This window comes from Schistocerca piceifrons, chromosome 2, assembly GCF_021461385.2.
Source record: "Schistocerca piceifrons isolate TAMUIC-IGC-003096 chromosome 2, iqSchPice1.1, whole genome shotgun sequence".
NCBI classification, from domain to species: domain Eukaryota; kingdom Metazoa; phylum Arthropoda; class Insecta; order Orthoptera; family Acrididae; genus Schistocerca; species Schistocerca piceifrons.
The window spans coordinates 216,143,702-216,167,262 of record NC_060139.1 but is presented as its reverse complement, the minus strand read 5'-3'; the positions used below and the strand labels follow the sequence as shown (position 1 = coordinate 216,167,262).

The window sequence follows — 23,561 nt, the reverse complement described above, 5'->3', positions numbered from 1 at the left end:
TACTTAAACCTAACTAACCTAAGGACATCACACACATCCATGCCCGAGGCAGGATTCGAACCTGCGACCGTAGCAGTTGCGCGGTTCCGGACTGAGCGCCTTAACCGCGAGACCACCGCGGCCGGCATAGCCATCAATAGAGCTGTCTAGAGGCTTTGCTCTAGAGAAGTTTTGCAAGATCGCGTTGTACATACGCGAAGCAGCTGCTCCCAGCGTACAGAACCTATACGTTTCTAACAGAAAATTGGAAAAATGGACACCCAAACAATGCTGGATTTGTCCGCTAGTGTACATTGCATTATAGATTTTAATAATAATCTGTAAAAAGTACCCATAAACTTACCAGTGGCCATCAATATGACGTGTATCCAGCCTTTGCCTTTCTGATAGACTGAACTCTGCTGGGGACCCAGTGAGGCGCCTGGATGTCTCTAGATGTTTGGCAATCCATTCTTCCTCAATAGTTGAAACCAGTGAAGATAGTCATGTCGGACTCTGGGGTCTGGAGTAAAGTTCACTTTGTAACTCATCCATTAAATTCAGAACTCTGGGCAGACCAGTGAGGAATGTTACTGTCCACAAAACATTTCCTCACAGGCGTTGCCTTATGGCAACTTTTATGCTTTCTGTCGTGCTGATACAAAGAATCATCGAGTCCTCTACTGTACGCAGTACACAGTGCCATAAAATTTGTTCGTATACGTATTCATTTGGAGTCTTCTTAAATAAGAGGACCACAACCTAGCCAAGGAAAACACCCTCCACGCTGTAACACCAGCTCCCCCCTAATTCACTGTCGGAACTACACGTCATAGCAGGTAACGTACTCCAACCATTCGCCATACCTAAATCCTTCCATCGGATTACAACAGGCTATACCGTGATTCGTCACTCCGAATCACTTGTTTCTAGGTCACCATTGCACAGTGGTATTGCTCTTCACACCACATCAAGCGTCGCTTACATCTACATCTGCGTCCAAATATATACACCGCAAGCCACCGTACGTTGCGTGGCGGAGGGTGCCTTGTACCACTATTAGTCATTTCCTTTCCTGCTTCACTCTCAAACAGAGCGAGGGAAAACGACTGTACTTTCCTCCGTACGAGACCTAATTTTTTCGTATCTATCTTCGTGGTCCTTACGAGAAATATAGGTTGGTGGGAGTAGAATCGTTACGCAGTCAGCTTCAAATGCCGATTTTCTAAATTTTCCCAATAGTGTTCCTTTAAAAGAACGTCGCCTTCCCTCCAACGATTTCCATTTCCAGCATCTCCGTCATGCTTGCGTGCTGATTGAACCTACCGGCAACAAATCTAGCAGCCTGTCTCTGCTTCCTTTAATCTGCTGGGGATCCGAAACGCTCTAGCAGTATTCAAAAGTAGATCGCACTACTGTTGTATATACGGTCTTCTTTACAGGTGAACCACACTTTCCTAACATTCTCCCAATAAACCGAAGTCGAGCATTTGCCTCCTGTATCTCGCATTCCCCAGCTTAGCATTGGCTACAAAAACGTGTGGCTTATGAGAGGCTGCTCGAGAATTGTACCCCATTCTTTTTAACTCCCTGTGCCCCGTTAAGGGTCTGGCTGGATCGCTGTTAGCACTTCGAAAGATGATGATGATGACTTATGGCTGAGGGCGCTAAACAGAACGGTCATCAGCGCCCTTGCAATAATGATAAACCGATGAAAGTGATGAAAATATGTGGGAAAAGGTCAATAAAGTGGAAAACTAAAAATCATCCCCCCCCGACCCCCCCCCCCCCCCACAAAAAACGTAAGGCAACCCCAATAATGTGAGCTTCATAACACCCCGCAATAAAATGCCAACGACACACAGCAGAATAACTAGATAAAATCATGGATAAAATACCTGTGAAGACACCGTTAAAAAAGGGACAGATAACTGCCTCCTACCCAATATTGTGGGAAGAATTCCGGATACCACACAAAATGCAGGCCGATGTGGCCGGGCGGTTCTAGGCGCTTCAGTCCGGAACCGCGCTGCTGCTGCAGTCGCAGGTTCGAACCCTGCCTCGGGCATGGATGTGCGTGATGTCCTGAGGTTAGTTAGGTGTAAGTAGTTCTAGTTCTAGGGGACTGATGACCTCAGATGTTAAGTGCCATAGTGCTCATAGCCATTTGAACAATTTTTTTAGTGGTGACCTCAGATATTAAGTCCCATAGTGCTTAGAGCCATTTTTGAAACACACAAAATCTTAAAACACGGACAACACTCGCTTCGTTATCAGTTAAAACAGAGGGCAGATTCTGTGGGAGACCCAGTTCAACCCTCAGGTCGTCAATTAAAACACACTCACTTAAAATATGTCGTATTAACAACTGTGTCCAGCATCTCTGACATACTGGGGGCTCTACCTGACGTCAGAGGAAGCCATGTGTCAGTGGGCGAAGTCCCACTACAAACCGTGTAAGGGCTACTTCTTGAGACCGTAGCGGGCGGATGGAGGTAAAATACGGTCGCACTGGAGTTTGTATGGAACGTAACTTGTTATTCCTCACTTCAGCCACTGAGCCTCCCATCAACACATGGCCTTCCTGGTCGCAAATGAAGTGACAGCCTGCAGAGGGCTTGAACACCGAAGACGGCGAGGAAGGGAGCAAACCTCCTTGCCAGCCGCATAAGAATGTTCGTTTCACTGAATCCCTATGGGCTCTGGAACCCACAGGAAAACGATTTCTTTGCCCTGCCTTTGTAAGAGAAAAAGAGCTTCCTGCACTTGTTGCACCATCCGATCTGCTGGATACATCTGCCTAGTAGGAAGAAGGGCACTTTGAGAATCTGAACAGATGAATTTCTTGTCACAACGCCGTGTCATCTGCTCCATTGGCCTCAGGGTAGGAAACAATTCCGCGTAATAAACTGAAAACTGTCCTGAGGACAATGTCGGGGAACACGACAGAACAAATTCCTTCCACTGATTTCGTTCGATTTTTTACATACACCCACCGCAATGGTCGACGGCCTCATTAGTACATGAGCTCTGCCTGGTCTTGATTTAGTTGCGAATGCCCCTTCGCGTTTTTCCACTTTACAGTCAAATCATCAACTGTCGAGATGGGCAGCTTTACAATGGTTCAAATATTACTGATAGATTTGTTACTCAGGTGACACCCAGTGGTCGATGTTTGAAGTTACTTAGCTCTCCTGACCGATCCATTGCGCTGTTACTGCTTCTCTGGTGACAACACGACACTCTCCGCCTCCTTTTATACTGGCTGGTCCGCCTGCCGTGACATCTAGTAGTCAATTCCGCATTACGTAGGGATGTCCGGATGCTTTTTATCAGATACTGTGGATGTACCTTGACTTGCTGAATTGCTTAGGCCGGTATTACACTATCAAATTTCTTTGTCAAAGATTTGATCAAAGATGTGATCCAATATTCCGTCCAATATATTTGACAAAGATCTTTGACGTAGCGCTAGACGGGGTATTACACTGTCATCAAATTTTTCGTCAAAGTTCATGATGGCTGACAACAACTTGTTATTAACCGCAGCAGTTCTACGTACTCCAATTGCATTGTGTGCACATGCGGAAAAGAAGTGGGGGAAAAAATGGAACCATACATACGAGGTTGACAGTCTTAAAAGTCCTGGGATAACAACTTGATAATAAATTCAGTTGGGAGGAGCACACCACAGAACTGCAGAAAGGCCTTAACAAATCTGTATTTGCAATTCGAGTGTTAGCAGACATAGCAACATAAAAATGAAAAAGCTTGCATACTTTCATTCCATAATGTCATAAGGGATAATATTTTGGGGTAAATCTTGAAGTCAAACAAAAGTTTTCAAAGTCCAAAAGCGTGTAATACGTATTATTTGTGGAGTAAATTCACGGACCTCCTGCAGAAACCTCTTCAAAGAACAGGGTATACTTATTACTGCCTCTCAGTATATTTACTTCTTAATGAAATTTGTCCTAAATAATATATCTCTTTTTCCAACAAACAGCTCAGTTCATACATACAATACCAGGAACAAAAATGATCTGCACAAGGACTGCACTTACTTTAGTTCAAAAAGGGGTCCACTACTCAGGAACACTCATCTTCAATAATTTGCCAGGAAACATAAAAAATTTAGTTAGAAATAAAGATCAGTTTAAAAGGAGCCTGAAAGACTTACTACTGGCCAACTCCTTCTACTCCATTGGCGAAATTTTTAATAGAAACAAATGATGTATTGTATTTATTCATACTATTAGTACTGTTATTTCAGCTTAAAAAATCGACATGTTCCACATCCACGAGGATCTCCTCAGCACGAATCTATGGAACGAAAAACTAATCTAATCTGGGTGAAGCCGTGGGTTTTACGACGACACGGTAAAAGCATTCAACAAAACTTGTTACGTGAGCTTACAGTGGAAGACGTCAAGTCGTACATCAATTACTTAAGAATGGATGAGCATACATTTCTGTATGTGCTCAATGAAGTGTATCCTCATATCATAAAGCACAATATTCACTTAAGAACTGCTACATCTTCAGAAGACAGGCTCACTATAACACTCCGATTCCTTGCTACAGGAGAGCGTTATGTTAGGTTAGGTTAGGTCAGGTTAGGTCTCCAATCTTCTTAATCTATTTTTGTTTTCAGGGTGCCTCACGTTGTAAAGTGCCTCATCAGCTTCAGACATCTCTATTAATTTTGTAGTTGTCGGCACACACCAATTGTATTTACTGGCAATGGTTATAAAAACACTACAGACGACAGAACGCTGCAGCGATGCTAGCGCTCCATGTGGTAACACGTGACATTGCAGTGAACAGAAGACAAGCGGTTTCTTTGATCAAATATACAGCGAGGCCGTAGATTTGATCAAATATTGGACGACATTTGACAAAGTACCTTTTACACTATCAAATATCTTTGACAAAGATATTGGACAAAGACATTGGACAAAGAAATTTGATAGTGTAATACCGGCCATAGGCAGCTAGTCACGAGCAGGTGGCAGCAGTTAAATAAAATAAATAAAAACACGGAGCATCAAGAGCGTGCGTGTGTTGTGGGTTGCAGGTGGTGCTGTGCAGTGTGGTGGCCGCTTGCGCCGGCCAGGTGCTCCTCTACCCGGCCCCGCTGCTGCGCTACAATCACCTGGCGCCTCTGGTCGCTCCCATCTCGACGCAGTTCCGCGCTCAGGACGAGCTGGGCCAGTTCACATTCGCCACGGCCGGGGACAACCAGGTGAGGCACGCCTAGCACACTGTTGCGGCAAGGACTGCTGACATCTTTAAAAATATCGTAAATCCGATACATCGATATTTAAAAAATTATAATTATACGCGATCGACATATCGAAAATGTTATCGACATATAAACGGAAAGAATATCGGCTGCACATTGTAAACATACCGCCAGTTTTAGAGCTGTATATTTAACTATTGACTTTCTGGTACGATTTTTTTCTTTTTAGTAATTTAATTGAAAGCTTTGTTGCTTTGGTAAAAATAAAATTGGTTCTTTTTGTCGTGACAGAATAAATTACTATTAATCACACCAGATTTGTCGGAGAACAGCAGCAACATGTGTAATTGATCCAGCTTTAAGAAATTCTATTACCTTTTAGCGGAAAATTCGTGCGGTGCTCTCCGACGTTAGAAAAGTCGTGGTGTTCCGTTCGGAGCAGGAGGCGGCTGTCTTTTTTCATTCGCGATATCGAAAATTACTAAAAAAATGAACAGAAATTTTTTTTCGGAGGAAGATCGCGCGGAGAAAACAGACAGAAGTTACATGAAAGAAACCTAAGGGACCAACTAATTGGATTTGTACGAACATATAAACGGAACTGAAAGAACTTGGAATAAATACTATAACGATGTCGTCACGACAGCCTCCTGTTCCGACAGAACACACGCTGGATCATAAGCTGCATAAATCTTTGAAACAGAAAAGATTATCACAAGTATAATTAATGAAAATAAGGTTGAGAGATTTTCTTTGAAATTAAATAAACTTCAAGGCTTCAAGTATTATATTATGAAACGGAAACTTACATTAACATGGCCACCCATTGTGGCGGTGGAGCGAATTTTCATGATACACATTCTCGCTTGTTTGTGGCTACATATATTTTTAATCACTTAAACTCTTAAATTTACAATAAAATGATTATATCAGTATGGAGCACAATACTTTTCCGTCCGACTCGCAACACATTCACAGAAGAACAGCTAGAGAGCGGCGCGGCTCCCTGCAGAAGTAAAAATTAGCAATTGTTATTTTGAAACATAGGTGCATCGTTTTTTTACTGATCGATAGCAGCGTATAACAGTTTATAGCTATCGTGATATTCTGCGCTTTCCAGGAGCGCGGCAAAGATATCTGGTTACAACATTCATTGGTATATGTTAAAAGTTCGCACATACTGGCGCGAATACAGAAAAAAAAACTTTTACATGTTAAAAATCGCAGTGATAAAGGCTGTAATGTCACAACTTGTTACTAGATATTCTGTACGTCAACAAGCTAGCAGCCTGCTTATCACCTTTAGAGGAAGAATTCAAAGGAAAACCAATCACGTTCAAGCTTGACGATAACCACTTAGTTAAAAATGGTAACTTCAGGTAAGTGGCACAATGAAAAGTGTCCGATGGGTCCGTCGTTCGGTTTCGTCACATATCGGATTTGTCTGGAACACTTCATGTCGAGTCCCCTCTTTTTTTTTTCATTTCTGCAAACGTCAGTGACCTAGCGGTTGTAGTGCCAAAATTGCGTGGTGAAGTTAAACGTTCCAGTTTCTGTTGCTTACACCGAGTGCCGATTACCCCAGCATTTCCCCTCACACGTCTCCGCCCGCCGCATAGACCAATCTTGTCATTTATATTTTTGTTAATTATTTTTGCAATTTTTTCTGAAGAACGGGATTTGAATAAAAAGAACACTAGTGGCGTTAAAAATTGTTTTTGTTATTCTATTCAAACCGCCACACCCCAGTGCAATCGGACTTCTTTTGTGCCACCTATGCTTGTTTCACAAAGGCAGAGAGAGAGACTGGACATGATGAAAGCTGTAAGACACCTTCACACTGTCAAAGTAAAATAACGTTCTACTACAATTTCAAAAGAACAATTTCACGTATTTGCCAAAAATGGCGACAAAAATATAATACGAAATAAAAATATCGGCACGCGATATTGCCATTTCAGTATCGAAATATCGATGAAGAATAAATCGCCGATACATATCGACACCTTGGAGGCTAATCTATATTACATCAAAAGCCCTAATTCCAAGCCGGCTGGTGTGGCCGAGCGGTTCTAGGCGCTTCAGTCTGGAACCGCGCGACCGCTCCGGTCGCAGGTTCGAATCCTGCCTCGGGCATGGATGTGTTTGATATCGTTAGGTTAGTTAGGTTTTAGTAGTTCTAAGTTCTAGGGGACTGATGACCTCAGAAGTTAAGTCCCATAGTGCCTAGAGCCATTTGAACCATTTCTGAACCTAATTCCAATCTCTGTCTGCTACAGTTTTTACCCTCTACAGCTTAGTTTTAGAGGACGGTTACATGTTGGCCACCAATCATTTGCTAAATAGAGCACTGCCCTAAATTTAACATTAATGAAGTATTGCAAAGTAATTTGCCTCCTACCCATGCAACTACAATTGAAACTACACTTTATGTTTATCAGGCTACCGGTTTTTAAACAACAGTTCGTCTATGGGATTGAAGGAGCTGTCCGGAATAAATGATTTTCGATTAGACCTAAAATTAGCTTCACTACCTGTCAGACATTTTATGTTATTGGAAAAATTATCGATAATTTTTATTGATGCACACTAAAGCAATTCCTGTTCCACTGACAGCTTTAATAATGAGCAATAAACGTCATTTTTTCTTCTAATGTAGCAGGTGTGTATGTCGCAAATCTTCGCAAACTGCGATGCATTATTTATAATAGATTTCACTAACGAATGCATATGTTATAAAGGTACAGTTAAAATGCCTAGCTAATTGAAGAGCTAGCTACATGACGACCACGGGTGAACAGCAGATATTATTGTTAGTGCACGCTTTTGTTCAATCAGTACGTTCTGCATGGTGAGTTGCGTCCCCCAAAAAGTATTCAGTAAGACATATGCGAAATATTTTCGGAGATTGATCTGTTTCTTTAGAACACTTGGAATTAAAGAAACAGGAAATGTAGTTGAACTTAGCAGTCTGTGTCGCACAGTATGATGCTTCTCTGACTTCTCTTCATATGTTACATCACTTCTTGCTACGACTGTATTTGTTGTACAGAACGAAATATAGTGTATTCTCTCCAAATTAAAGAGAATCCATTTTTAGAGAACCAAATAATAATACGTTGAAAAACATTATTAAGAATTTGTTCAATTGCTTTCTCTCTAAAGGGATTAATTATAAAACTAGATCTTCTGCAAAATGTACTAATTCTGCTTTATGAATGTTAACTGGACGCTCATTCACGTACGTAAGGAACAGGAGTGAGCCCAGAATCGACCCCTGTGGAGCTCCCTTCGTGATTTCTGCCCAGTCACGAAAAGTTTCTTTCCTTCCAAAATTGTTTGAGTCTATTCAGCACGTCTTCTTCCAGTCTGTTTATGAAATGTGACAAACTAGTTGTTTGTAAAGCCATCAATCCCATAAACTTTCTTCTGGGAGAGAAACATGATGTACGCAATCAGACGCCTTGCACAGATCGGAGACAAACAGTAGTGGTCGATATTTTGTAATTTAAAGCTTGTAATATTTTGTGTGTGTATTTATAAAGAGAATTCTCAGTCAAGCAGTCCTTTTGGCATCAAAACTGCGATGTGGCAAGTGGACTGTTAGTTGTGTTCCCATTCTCAATGTGTTCATGAAGACGTAAGTCAGTAAACATGCTGTTTTTGGACCGTGTGGTACTGCCAGCCGCCTCGGTGAGACCAGTCAGAGGCGGCCAGAGACTGACGGACGCCGTGGTTTGCTTCCAGGGCCGCGTGGAGAGCAAGTCGCTGGACGGCGCTGTGCGAGGTGCCTACAGCTACGTCGACCCCACGGGCAAACTGGTGAACGTGCAGTACGTCGCCGACGACAACGGCTTCCGCGTGGTGGGCGCCAACAACCTGCCCGAGGCGCGATCCAGCGCCCCGGCGCCCGTCAGCGACACCCCGGAGGTAGGCAGCTCACCTCCACTCTCCCCACTTCTCTACCCTCTCAGTACAAACAGCACTCACCTGCACACCGCTGACTCCTGCTATCGTACGCTTCTGGTTATGAGCTTACAGTATGAAAAGACTCCATACCTTAACTCTACTCGCACTCCAAGTAAAACAATGTATTTTGTTTCAAAAATACGAGGCGCGTTAAAAAAAAAAAAAAGCAACGGGAATTCTGAAATTTTGTGCGTCGCATTAATCAGAATTTGCGATGTTTTCGTTGCGTAGTTCTTCACTGTATCACAGCCGTTAAATTATTAACTGAAATTCCTCACGTTCAGAAATGAGAAGGAGTAACTTGTTTCACTTGGTAAAAAAACTTACTATAGCCAACATGACCCATACTTGTTTTTTTCGACAACCGGTTTCGACTGGCTTTGCTGTCATCTTCTGGACTTCAAAAAGTTGTTACAAGAGGTATTCATTGTGCGTTGGAACCTCATGCCAAGTTGTCATATGCCGGCCGCGGTGGTCTAGCGGTTCAGGCGCTCAGTCCGGAACCGCGCGACTGCTACGGTCGCAGGTTCGAATCCTGCCTCGGGCATGGATGTGTGTGATGTCCTTAGGTTAGTTAGGTTTAAGTAGTTCTAAGTTCTAGGGGACTGATGACCACAGATGTTAAGTCCCATAGTGCTCAGAGCCATTTGAACCAAGTTGTCATATTAGTGGATAAAACGTAGCACATTATGCAAAGATTATTTCTACAGGTTATTTCTACTGGTAATCTGAAAGAAATGATGTATAATACAATATAGTATGTTAACTGTTGCAGATTTCTGCTTGTACATTGCTCGCCTTTAGACAAAAACCAGTAGTCATGGATAGTTATTACTGTTTTTTACTATATCAGCATCTTATTTTACAACTGTTACTGCCTCTATAACAGTTGACTATGTGAATTAGAACCCGTGTGACATTGCCGTTTGCTATCTTTTCTTTCATGTTTGTGGTGTATTACGAGAAGCTCAGATGCTTTTGTACCTTAGTTTATTAACAAAGTTAAATCTCAAGGGATGTCAGCTCCTTCACTTGTTGTGAGTGCGGAAAGCACTGTTAATTTGTGGCGTATGCGGAAACGTTTTCCTGAACAGCGTTTGCACAAAGCACTACGTTTTATCCACTAATATGACAACTTAGTATGAGGTTCCAACTCACAATGAACAATTCTTGTAAGAGTAACTATTTGAAGATCTGAAGATGAAAGGCAACCTGTCAAATCAGTTGTCTAAAATAAATACACTCCTGGAAATTGAAATAAGAACACCGTGAATTCATTGTCCCAGGAAGGGGAAACTTTATTGACCCATTCCTGGGGTCAGATACATCACATGATTACACTGACAGAACCACAGGCACATAGACACAGGCAACAGAGCATGCACAATGTCGGCACTAGTACAGTGTATATCCACCTTTCGCAGCAATGCAGGCTGCTATTCTCCCATGGAGACGATCGTAGAGATGCTGGATGTAATCCTGTGGAACGGCTTGCCATGCCATTTCCACCTGGCGCCTCAGTTGGACCAGCGTTCGTGCTGGACGCGCAGACCGCGTGAGACGACGCTTCATCCAGTCCCAAACATGCTCAATGGGGGACAGATCCGGAGATCTTGCTGGTCAGGGTAGTTGACTTACACCTTCTAGAGCACGTTGGGTGACACGGGATACATGCGGACGTGCATTGTCCTGTTGGAACAGCAAGTTCCCTTGCCGGTCTAGGAATGATAGAACGATGGGTTCGATGACGGTTTGGATGTACCGTGCACTATTCAGTGTCCCCTCGACGATCACCAGTGGTGTACGGCCAGTGTAGGAGATCGCTCCCCACACCATGATGCCAGGTGTTGGCCCTGTGTGCCTCGGTCGTATGCAGTCCTGATTGTGGCGCTCACCTGCACGGCGCCAAACACGCATACGACCATCATTGGCACCAAGGCAGAAGCGACTCTCATCGCTGAAGACGACACGTCTCCATTCGTCCCTACATTCACGCCTGTCGCGACACCACTGGAGGCGGGCTGCACGATGTTGGGGCGTGAGCGGAAGACGGCCTAACGGTGTGCGGGACCGTAGCCCAGCTTCATGGAGACGGTTGCGAATGGTCCTCGCCGATACCCCAGGAGCAACAGTGTCCCTAATTTGCTGGGAAGTGGCGGTGCGGTCCCCTACGGCACTGCGTAGGATCCTACGGTCTTGGCGCGCATCCGTGCGTCGCTGCGGTCCGGTCCCAGGTCGACGGGCACGTGCACCTTCCGCCGACCACTGGTGACAACATCGATGTACTGTGGAGACCTCACGCCCCACGTGTTGAGCAATTCGGCGGTACGTCCACCCGGCCTCCCGCATGCCCACTATACGCCCTCGCTCAAAGTCCGCCAACTGCACATACGGTTCACGTCCACGCTGTCGCGGCATGCTACCAGTGTTAAAGACTGCGATGGAGCTCCGTATGCCACGGCAAACTGGCTGACACTGACGGCGGCGGTGCACAAATGCTGCGCAGCTAGCGTCATTCGACGGCCAACACCGCGGTTCCTGGTGTGTCCGCTGTGCCGTGCGTGTGATCATTGCTTGTACAGCCCTCTCGCAGTGTCCGGAGCAAGTATGGTGGGTCTGACCCACCGGTGTCAATGTGTTCTTTTTTCCATTTCCAGGAGTGTATTTGGATGACCTTTGCTTCAGAAAGTTTTTTACCATTAACTTTATTACATGAAAGCGCCACTTTTCCTCTTAGGCTGTAATTCATTTCATCTTCCTCTTCGTTTCACAACTAGTTTCGCCATATCCATGGAGTATTTGAAGGTCTTTGCATCAAACGTCCAGGGGTGACACAGAGTGTTGAGAAAGTTACTGTGCCGTTACAATATATGTTACAAGAGACGTCCACGGGCGGTTACCCAAGTCTGAACTCGTTTAATGTTATTGGTTGTGATATCCTTCTCACGGTCGCAGATGCTTCAATTTGCCCGCCCGGTTAGCCGTGCGGTCTAACGCACTGGTTTCCTGACGGAAAGGCGTGCCGGTCCCCGGCACGAATCCGCCCGGCGGATTAGTGTCTAGGTCTGGTGTGCCGGCCAATCTGTGGATGGTTTTTAAGGCGGTTTTCCATTTGCCTCTGCGAATGCGGGCTGGTTCCCCTTATTCCGTCTCAATTTCACTATGTCATCGATTGCTGCGCAAACACTGTCTCCACGCACACGTACACCATAATAATTACTCTACCACGCAAACATTGGGGTTACACTTGTCTGGTGTGACGTTCCCGCGGGTTCCACTGGGAGCCGAACAGCACAGCACAGCAACCCTGGGTTCGGTGTGGGGTGGCGGTGGGGTGAGTGGACTGCTGTAGCCTGTTATGGGGTTGTGAACCACTGAGGGCTACGGCGGGGACGAAGCCTCCCCGTCGCTTCTAGGTCCCCAGTTCCATACAATAAAATACTTCAATTTTGAAGGTGTGCTTGGGCGAGTGCTGATTTTGATCTGCGGGTTTAAAGTCTGGCGAGATAGAGCGCCATAGGTTTTTTGAAGATAACACGTTCCCCAAAAAAACCTCACCATAAAACGCATAGCAATGTTAGCTGTATGCGCAGTAGCACCATCTTCATAAAACCATGAAAACTGAAGTTATTCAGCTACAATCAAAAAAATTTTACATTCTTAACATCAGATATCTAACACAAGAACTCACTTACAACTAATAACACATTTGCAGCTGTTTTATACGTAGGAGTTTGATGATCCCAAGCTTACCTCATGACTCCAAGAGAGGCTGACGACCCTCATTTAGATTTATTTAACAGTGTACAAGTCCAGATAATTGCTCTGGGTCCGCCCAGTAAAAGTGTCTGCGTAAATCGGTGGAGTAATACGTCACGTGACCTGTCTCGAGCTTCGCAAAGGTTGTGACGATTTTGACCGCGTCTGTCTACTGGGACTTCGCGTGACGCAACGGAAACTCCGAAGACGGATGTAAGCAACATTTCAGTTTGAAGTTAAGTCCAGGACTTAAGAGTTCAATATAATAAACAGGAATTGTGCGGAACAATCATTAATCCGTCCGCAGAACGAATTCCGGCGGTACATATTTCGCATTGGTGATCGAAAAGTGCCCGTCTGATCAGGAGACACACCGCCACCATGTGTTTTGCTACCTCCGCGAAAGGAGGCGTGTAACTTAGTAGTGATAGTCGTTTTAAAAACGTTATTGGTAGTCTTACTGAAAGTAGAGCGCCGCTATTTGTTCTGGCCTACTGCATTGTAACACCGGCCATTACAGTTCCATTTGGCAGAACCACAAATGGGGCGTCCATGGTCTCCAAGGTTACCACACAATAGCTAGGCGCATTTGCACACAATTATCGTCCCTCGAGCTGTTGTTCCTGTTTGGCAGTAGGCCAGTTCTGTGAGATGGCCACAGAGCGACGTCACTACAGCGTGGAGCTGGAGAATGACGTATGTGTTATGGTATTCACAAAAAGGAAGGGACATTTTGGTTTAAAGTCCTCATCGAGGACTGAGAACGAGCTAGGATTGCGAGGGGATGGGAAAGAAACCCTATCATGTGCTCTTCAAAAGAAACATTCCGGTATTTTCCTTAAGCGCCTTAGGGGAGCCACGTAGAAACAAAATCGGACTGGCTGGGCCGGGGTTTGAACCCGTATTCTTCTGCACGCAAGTTCTACACTTCCTTGTGTCATTGTATTTACGCTTTATTCGCGGATACCTACAGTCTGGTGTTCTTTCAACATGACTTAATGCTGTTATTCGCACACTCTCTCTCTGACAATGAAATTCGGCCCGATATATTTCCGTCTGTAGAGTTCTAAGTCTTCCAACACCATTACATGACTCCCAACCTCCTTCTTTTCGACACTCCTCTCCATACCACGGCCAAGCTGACCCCAGTCTCCGAGACCCCTACTCTATTTCTCTTTCCAAAGACCGTCAATCCCCTCGCCCCCTCCCCACACACACACACGCACACACACACACACACACACACACACACACACACACATCAGCCTTCAGCCCATATTACAACCCCTTTGTTTACATTCGTACCCTACCACGCCACTAACATCTAACGTTCCGTCAATTGTATCTCTTCCAGCGAGATGTAACGTGAAGGCGCGGCGCAGGTCCTTCCAGTTTCAACCAATGTACAGTTGCTATTTTCCATTTCTGTGCTGCCTTTTTTTAAAAAGAAGTATTCATTTATTTATTTAAAATAAATAAATGAATATTTTATTATTATTTTATTTATATTATTTATTTACAGTTTATAAATTAATATTTTTCTTTAAAAGGCAGCACAGAAAGGGAAAATAAGAATCGTACATTTAAATTAAATAAATAACAGATATTTTGTATGCTGTCAAAGAAAATTATTTTTTAATAATTATAAAAGAAGAAAGCTGTGTAAATGTTTCAGATTTCTGTTATTTTGTATTGGCTTTGTATATTTTAAAACAGACCGCAGAGTGGCATGTTTGTACCACTGACAGCCCGCAATATCCCACAAGGGGCGCGGAGTGAAACAACAGTAAAGAAAAACATGTTTGTATTATCATTACATAAACAATTATTTTCCGTTTAGTTGCGTCCACAGTCGTGCAGTATTTTAGAAAAGACATTATTTTTTGCCTGGACTGTTACTGAGTGGTTTTTATTTAAAATGCAGGTATTCAGCTATTGTTTTAGTCTCACGTAACCCATGTGTGCGGGATACCAGTTCGGACATCAACTCTGACCCAGTGACCGTATCGAAGACGTAAAGTAGGAATTACAACAGCTGTGGGCCCGCTTGCCTCATGAGAAGATAAAGTGGCTTTATGACACTCTTCCCTATCGAATCAGTGCAAGCACCCAGACTACAGAGGGTGCCTCGCCATACTGACAAGTGAGCTGATAATGCCAAGTTCTTTGAACTTTTGACTGTGTTTTGTAATCACTGAAATAACTTTAAAATACCCCCTCAACCGGTGAAGAATCATTTCGTTTTATCCTGCTCTTCTTGATGCTTCACATTTTTATCAGGCATTGTTTGTAGCATTAAAATTTGTGTACATGAGGACAGTACATTTTCCGCCTGGTTAGTTATTAAATTTATTTATTCACCACTACTGATATTTTGACCATTTTCAAGTGATTGCTCATTATGAACTGCACCAGTGCATTGTTCCTTTCAAGAGGACATTGTCGTCGTATCATTCATGTTTAAATATTCCACGCGTATAATAAGACAGTACTTTTCGTCAGTTGTACAGAAGAACGTAGAACTTCACGTAATAATTGCTACCGAATCCATGTCATCTTCGCACAGAATTTACACAGTGCGTTCGCCAGGTGGGACATTTGAGTGTGTTCTACGTCCTCTTCTATAAGTGACTTATTATTCGCAAGGAATATGTAAACATGGATGACAGGACGACAGTGTTCTCTTAAAAGGCACGACGCATTGAAAATACTTTATTGTACTGTACTCAGAGTGAAACAATAACCGAAATCACATTCGTAAAGAAATCCATTTCGTACGGACCGGAAAGAAAATGTTGTCATCCCTAAAATCACACAATGAACCAAACTATCTCCCTTTTTTTCTTTACATAAATTACATTATCCGTACTTGGTGATAGTGACTTATTAAGGATTTTATGCAGTTTGATACCATGTGTGTTTGGTGTGTCATGCAAGTTGTTTTAAACGTCTTCAGATATGGTCAACGGACGGAAACGAGTTGTAGTAAAGAAGTGTTTACTCTCGACTAAATTCCTAGGAATTACAATTATGAACAACTTAAATTGCAAAAAACAAATACATGTGTTGTGAGGAAGGCGAACAAAAGACTCCGTTTTATTTGCAGAACATTTAGAAGGTGCAACGGATCCACTACAGAGACTGCCTACACTACGCTTGTCCGACCTCTTTGTGGAGTACTGATGCACAGCGAGAGATCCTTACCACATAGGATTAACGGAGAACACCGAAAAAGTTCAAAGAAGAGTAGCGCGTTCTGTATTATCGACAAATACAGGAGAGAGTGTCACTGACATGATACAGGATTTGGGATGGACGCTATTAAAACAGTCATTTTTCGCTGCGGCGGAATCTTCTCACGAAATTTTAATCATCAACATTCTCCTCGGAATGTGAAAATATCTTGTGGACGCCAACCTACATAGGGAGAAACGATCATCATAATAAAATAGGGGAAATCAGAGCTCGCACTGAGGGATATATAGGTGTTCGTTTTTTCCGCGCGCTGTGGAGAGTGGAATAATGGAGAGTTATTGCGAAGGTGTTTCGGTGAACACTCCATCAGGCACTTAAGTGTGATTTTCAGAGTATCCATGTGGATCTAGATGTATGTAGATCAGCTCTTGCAGGTAAACTATGACGTGCGTGGCGGAGGGTACCCTGTACTACAACACAAATTGTGAAGGTGGTTCGATGATCACTCTGCCAGGCACTTAAATGTGATTTGTAGAGTATCCCTGTCGATGCAGATGTAGATGTAGTCGTTTCCTTTCATATTCCCCTCGCAGATAGAGCGAGGGAAAAACGATAGCATACGTGCCTCCTTATGAGCCCTAATTTCTCGTATCGTATCTTCGTGGTGATCACGCCAAATTTGTGCTGGCGGTAGTAGAATGTTCTGCAATCGGCTTCAAATGCCTGTTCTCTAAATTCTCGAAAGTGTTTCTCGAAACAAAATCTCTCCAGGAATTCCCGTTTGTGTTCCCGAAGCATCTCCGTAATACTTGCGTGTTGTTCGAACCTACCGGTAACAAAACCTAGCAGTCCGCCTCTGAATTGCTCCAATATCTTCCTTTAATCCGACCTGGTGCTGATCCCAAACATCCGATCAATACTTAAGAATAGGTGGCACTAGTATCCCATACGCGGTCTCCTTTGCAGATGAAACGCACTTTCCTAAAATTCTCCCAATAAAGGAAGTCGACGGCTCCCTCCCTACCACAATTGTCACATGCTCGTTCCATTTCATATCCCTCAGATATTTATAAGAAAGTGGCTGGCTGTATCAAGCAGGGCACTGCTGATGCTGTATTCCAACGTTACTGGTTTGTTTTTCCTACCCATCTGCATCAACTTACTTTTTTTTGTTTTGTTTACATTTAGAGCTAGTGCCATTCTTCACAGAAAGCAGAAATTTTGTCTTAGTAATCTTGCATCATCCTACAGTCACCCAACTTCGACATCTTACCGTACACCACAGCACCATCAGCAAACAACCGCTGATTGCTGCCCACCCTGTCTGCCAACTCATTTATATGTATAGATAATAATAGCGGTCTTTATCACACTTCCCTGGGGCACTCCTGAGGATACCCTTGTCTCTGATGAACACCTACCGTCGAGCCAGTGTACTGGCTCGTCGAGCTACACACATACCTGTGCACTTATTCCACATGGCAACACTGTATCAAATGCTTTTCGGGAATCTAGGGATATGGAATCTGCCTGTTGCCCTTCGTCCATAGTTCGCAGCGTACCATGTGAGAACGGGGCAAGCTAAGTTCCGCACGAGCCATTCTTTCTAAAACCGTACTGATTCGTGGACGTAAGCTTTTTGGGATCAAGGAAATTTATGATATTCGAACTCAGAATATGTTCAAGAATTCCGCAGAAAACCGATGTTAAGGATATTGGTCTGCAATTTTGCGAGTACATTCTTTTAAGCATCTTATACGCAAGTGTCAACTGCGCTTTTTTTCCAGTCGCTTGGAACTTTAAATCGGCGAGAGATTCGCAATAAATGCAATCTAAGAAAGGAGCCAATGCCGTAGAGCACTGTTTGTAAAACCGCACTGGGATTCCATCCGGACCTGGCGACTTACTTGTTTCCAAGTCCGCCCGGTTAGCCGATCGGTGTAACGCAAGACTTTCCGGAGCGGGAAGGAGCGCCTGGTCCCCGGCTCGAATCCGCCTGGCGGACTTGTGTCGAGGTCCGGTGAGCCGGCCAGTCTGTGGATGGTTTTTAGGCGGTTTTCCATCTGCCTCGGCGAATGCGGGCTATTCCCCTTATGCCGCCTCAGCTACACTATCTCGGCGATTGCTGCGCAAACAAGTTCTCCACGTACGCGTACACCACCGTTACCACGCAAAAATGGGGGTTACACTCGTGTGGTGTGAGACGTTCTCTTGGGGGGGGGGGGGGGGGGGGGGGGTCCACCGGGGGCCGAAGCGCACAATACACTGGGTTCGGTGTGGGGCGTCGGAGGGGTGAAGTGTACTGCGGTAGTCGTCGTTGGGTTGTGGACCACTGCAGCTGTGGAGGGGACGGAGCTTCTCCGTCATTTCTAGGTATCCGGTTAACATAATACAATACAAAATTACTTGTTTCCAACTCTTCTGGTGCAGACCTGTTTCCTCGCCTCGGACATCCACTTCAGCTAGTGGTATTCAGCGCGACTGACGACCTGGCCTTTGTGTGTGTCTCTGCAGGTGGTGGCGGCGCGCGCGCTCTTCCAGAAGCAGTACGAGGAGGCGGCGCGCGCCGCGGAGGCGGCGCCCGAACAGACGCTGAGCCGACGCCGGCGCCAGGCGGTGCTGCCCGTGCCCGTGTTGCTGCCCGCTGCCAGGACCACCGTCAAGGTCGCCAGATACGAGCCCGTCGACGCCGCCGTGCCCGCCTCCACCCGCAAGGTACGGCGCATCACCTACACCTCAATTACCACTGTCTCGAATGACGGTTTCCAATATTCCACAACTGCTCTAAATTTCTAGTGGTGTCCCTCAGGGCTTGATTCTGGGTCCTCTCAATCTCTATATTATGACAAATCATCAGCTATAGCCCACTTTGCATATGTTTTTGCCCTTAATCTTCAGGTTGGTTTGGTGTGGCTCACCACAACTTCCTCTCCTATGTCACCTTACGCCTACGATTATTTGTCGGATATATTCCAGTCTGTCTTCCCCTACAGTTTTTGGCCTCCATAGCTCCCTCTAATACAACAGGCGTTTCCTGATGTCTTAATATATAGGGTGTAATGAGAATAACTGCAGATATTTCTGTTAATGACTGCGGACAATGTACTGCACAGCATAACATCAGTCACTTGCAGACTAACAGCTATAGCAGTATTATGTTTTTAGGTTGGTTAGTACCTCCAAGTACGTGGGGCAAGAGCAAGCCATTGATGCATATTTTCCCTTGGGCAGCGGGTGAGGTGCTGAAGTGTTGACGTATGGATGCAAAACGGATAGCCTGTACTGACAGGTGTAGTCCACTTAGCCGTGCATTTATGACCACGCAGAAAACACAGGTAGTAAATTATGTTTGTGGTAAAATAAATAAATGTCGTGGACCTCCCGTCGGGTAGAGCATTCGCCGGGTGCAAGCCTTTCGATTTGACGCCACTTCGGCGACTTGCGCGTCGATGGGGATGAAATGATGATGAATACGACAACACAACACCCAGTCCCTGAGCGGAGAAAATCTCCGACCCAGCCGGGAATCGAACCAGTGCCCTTAGGATTGACATTCTGTCGTGCTGACCCCTCAGCTACTGGGGGCGGACATGTTTGTGATAAAACTGTTAGATGCAAGAAAAAGCAATCGACACACTGTGTGTACATATTAAGGTAGCACATATAAAAATATCTGCACTTATCTCCGTTACAATCTGTATCACCTACTGTCCTACTGCTTCCTCATTTCTTATCACTCTACAAAATTTTCAGCATCCTTCTGTAACGCTACATTTGCAACATTTCTATTCTTCCTTTTTCCTGCCTTTCAACATTCCCTGATTCACTTGCATACCATGTTGTGCTACAGACGAACATTCTTAGAAATTTCTTCCTCGAATTAAAACCCATGTTTGATACTAGTAGTCTTCTTTTAGCCAGGTATATCCTTGTTGCCTGTACTGGTCTGTTTCTTATACCCTTACTTCGTTCGACATGACTCCATGGCACCACAATTTTACTTTGATGAATGTCTTTTCTACGTCGACAAGTCCTATAAAGGTTTCTTCATTTTTTTATGTCTGTGCAGATCGTACAAGTACTATAATCAGTCGGAATTTTAGTTATCTCCTGTGAATTTTCTGAATTTTTTTTGAAACTGAGAAAATCTCGCTATTTCTGCTAAATTAAAAATAGTGTTATTCAGCCTTCTGCCTGCTTAACAAGGCACAATTAAATGCATATCAGATTCTGCATTGACAAATCAGTGACGTGAGATCCACACTGTTGCAACGATTCAGTTACTGCAAATAATCAATTAGGCCTTTAAGAAAGATGATTTCTTAGACTCAATTATCACTATTACAATTTTCAACACTACCGAACACATAGTGGCAGTATTTTCCAGAAAAACACCAGTCAGAAAGCCCCACGTCAAGACAACCGATATTTACGTCAGCTGTGGTAGTAAGCAACCACACAGTGAGACCACAAACAGTGCATACTGGTCATTTTCAAGTGAGACTTTCTGAATGATGTCTTTCGGGAAAATTTAGTCGTTATGTATTTAGAAGGCCCGATGACGAAGTATATCTTCGAAACCGGTTGCCAATAAATTGATAATGAAATTACAGCTGACGGTTATGTTGAAAATTGTAATATTCGTTTTGGTTGTGGTCCTCTTCTCCTAGCCGACCAGGGTGGCAGAGCGGTTGTAGGCGCTACAGTCTGGAACCGCGCGGCCGCTACGGTCGCAGGTTCGAATCCTGCCTCGGGCATGGATGTGTGTGATGTCCTTCGGTTAGTTTGGTTTAAGTAGTTCTAAGTTCTAGGGGAGATGACCTCAGAAGTTAAGTACCATAGTGCTCAGAGCCATTTGAACCTCTTCTCCTACGTAACAAGGATGGACATACCGAAATTCCATCATGGCTGGTTATAAAACTAACCCCATACCGTGGTCCAGCATCGCAACTGGCAGAGGAAGGTCCACTTGGAGCAAAGGAGACAAAGTCGATCTGGCGAATGATTAGGGTGCTGAGAAACAGTTAAACACTCTTACAGCTAATGCATTTCCGTAGCACTATATGCATTGTAAATTGGCAGTTTATTCTGAAATTGATTGGTAGTGCTCCTCTGATTAGAGGTAGAAGAATTTGAGGTTTAATGGACTATTATTGCTCGAAAAGTGAGGGGTTCCAAGTCAGTACTTTCTACGGTAGGACACCTGTCACATCGATAAAGCGTGGATGAACAGACAAACCAGACGCGAGAAAAGACAATTTTCATGACAGTTTCTTTTGAAGTTGAAGTTTTGAATTTGTGTTCGGGGCGTGTGTGGCGCTACTTTATTGATACCTGAATAACACTATTTTTACCATGGAGGGCACTATTTATTACAACTTACAGATCGAATTTTCGTCTTTTAAGTCACATTTAAGTGATTAGAGATGTTTAAATTAGTTGAAACTAACCTAAAAGTCAAAATTTCTATTGTGGAAATTTTAGTAAATAGTGCATTTCATGACGAAAATGTTGTCGATCAAAAAATTGAAAGAGACTGCAAACCCAATATATATATATATATATATATATATATATATATATATATATATATATATAAAAATTACACACATTTATATATATGTATGTATATGGGGTTAGGTTATATATATATATATATATATATATATATATATATATAAAATAGAACGGCAGCACTACAAAAAAGCTAATATCACAAGAAAGAAACAAGGAGGGAAAACTACTGTCTACCACGACGAAGCTACTGTAGACCCCTTAACCAGCTACCCAACTACTTGTTCTAGTGTTCATATTAATGAGTAAAATCGGTACACTTCTGTTTATATCCATTTATTAGGGAGGATCTAAATTCTACATGGTTGTTTCCGCTACTGGGCCCACCAACAAACTAGCCTTTCCGTTGTAACAATCGGTAACGCGAATTACTGTAACGTCTTAGAATCTACATTTCCCCAACCTTTGCTCCAGTGCGTTGGATTACACTGCAGTAGAGAGTTTCACTGTGCTCTGCAGCTATTGGCACCCCTTTCCAGGTCGAGCTGAAGGAGAAGGAGGAGGAGGTGCTGGCGGCCGCCCCCGTGCCCCTGCCGCTGGCCTACGCCGTGCCGGCGGTGCCCGCCGCCCCCAAGGCCAAGGTGCACCAGGTGGAGGCGGTGGACGCCGCCGTGCCCGCCGCCACCCGCAAGCTGGAGGTGAAAGAGAAGGAGGCGGAGCTGGTGCCCCTGCTGCCGCTGCCCGCCGCGCGCTTCGTCGTGCTCTGAGCGCGGCTCGCACTCAGCCCCACCCGCCAACCACATCACAGCCACCCGCCACTCCCTCCCTCAGAGGCCTCCGCGACCACCGACCCAGCCACGACGTCATCGGCGACAGCTCGGAACCCGACTGACCCGACTCTGCATCTCAGTGGACCAGATCTGGACGGCACTGTTCGTGGATGAGCTCCAGTACACCTTCTGGCTTCTTCAGAAGCCCCCGCGACCATCGCTCCATTCATAACATGACTGGTTACGCTCGAAACCCGACAGGCCCAACTCTGCATACCAGTGTACCAGATCTGGACGACTGGTTGCGGCGCACACAGACGAACTCAACTAGCCCCGAGCTATAATACACCTTCTGCCGATCTCGCCAGAAGATACAGCCGGAAAACGTTCCGGAACACGACACACGTCGAGTGAAAGTTCTCAGTTGTGTATCAGTTATGAACTGGCATCTGACTTGGGAAAACTAAATATCATCACTTCATTACTTTGACAAGACTGTTTACTAACCCTGGAAGAAAAATTGCTATTTCGTTTGTTGCATTCGATATTTAAGCTTTCCCATAAATACTTCTGGGAATTCGTCGGTTGTCGAGGAAGTTTCTGAATTGACAATAAAGCATCTCATTTTTAATTACGTGTCCATTGTTTTTTTAAATTCCTGTATCACCTAGATCATACCACCTTCATTATAATAACAAAGTACCTTCTAAATAAACACTGTTATACGACAGAAACTGATGTATCTACGCTTACTGTGCGGCTTTCATAAAAGAATGAGATGATGTGTTGTAGGTGGCCCTCAACTACGTAACCTCCGACTCAGTGTTGTAATATTGAAAGTTTTGGCTCTGAGCACTATGCGACTTAACTTCTGAGGTCATCAGTCGGCTAGTTTCAATGTCTAGGGGCTGGGATACGTAGCTGCCGCATTACAAGCCAAATACTGCTGAGTCTACAGTATACAATATGAATATGCACATGAATGGTCGAAGGTTCCTATCACTCGGCAATTGCGAATTTTGAACGTGACATACACATTTATAAACGAAAGATTGCAATTAAATAAAATTTGCAGGTACTATTTTAACGACTTTAAATGATGAGTACGATATCAGAAGTACTTTTGAGAC

The 23,561-nt window shown here is 44.2% G+C and overlaps 1 protein-coding gene across 1 annotated transcript in view; it reads left to right on the top strand.

The window, feature by feature from the left end:
• LOC124775267 overlaps positions 1-22,562 on the top strand; it is a 143,148-nt gene extending 120,586 nt beyond the window's left edge. The window contains exons 4-7 of the mRNA XM_047250104.1: positions 5,057-5,224; positions 8,972-9,154; positions 18,662-18,862; positions 22,201-22,562. Coding sequence (XP_047106060.1) covers positions 5,057-5,224; positions 8,972-9,154; positions 18,662-18,862; positions 22,201-22,428 — 780 coding nt within the window. The 3' untranslated portion in view covers positions 22,429-22,562. The remainder of the gene's footprint in view (positions 1-5,056; positions 5,225-8,971; positions 9,155-18,661; positions 18,863-22,200) is intronic.
• Positions 22,563-23,561: the final 999 nt, after the last annotated feature.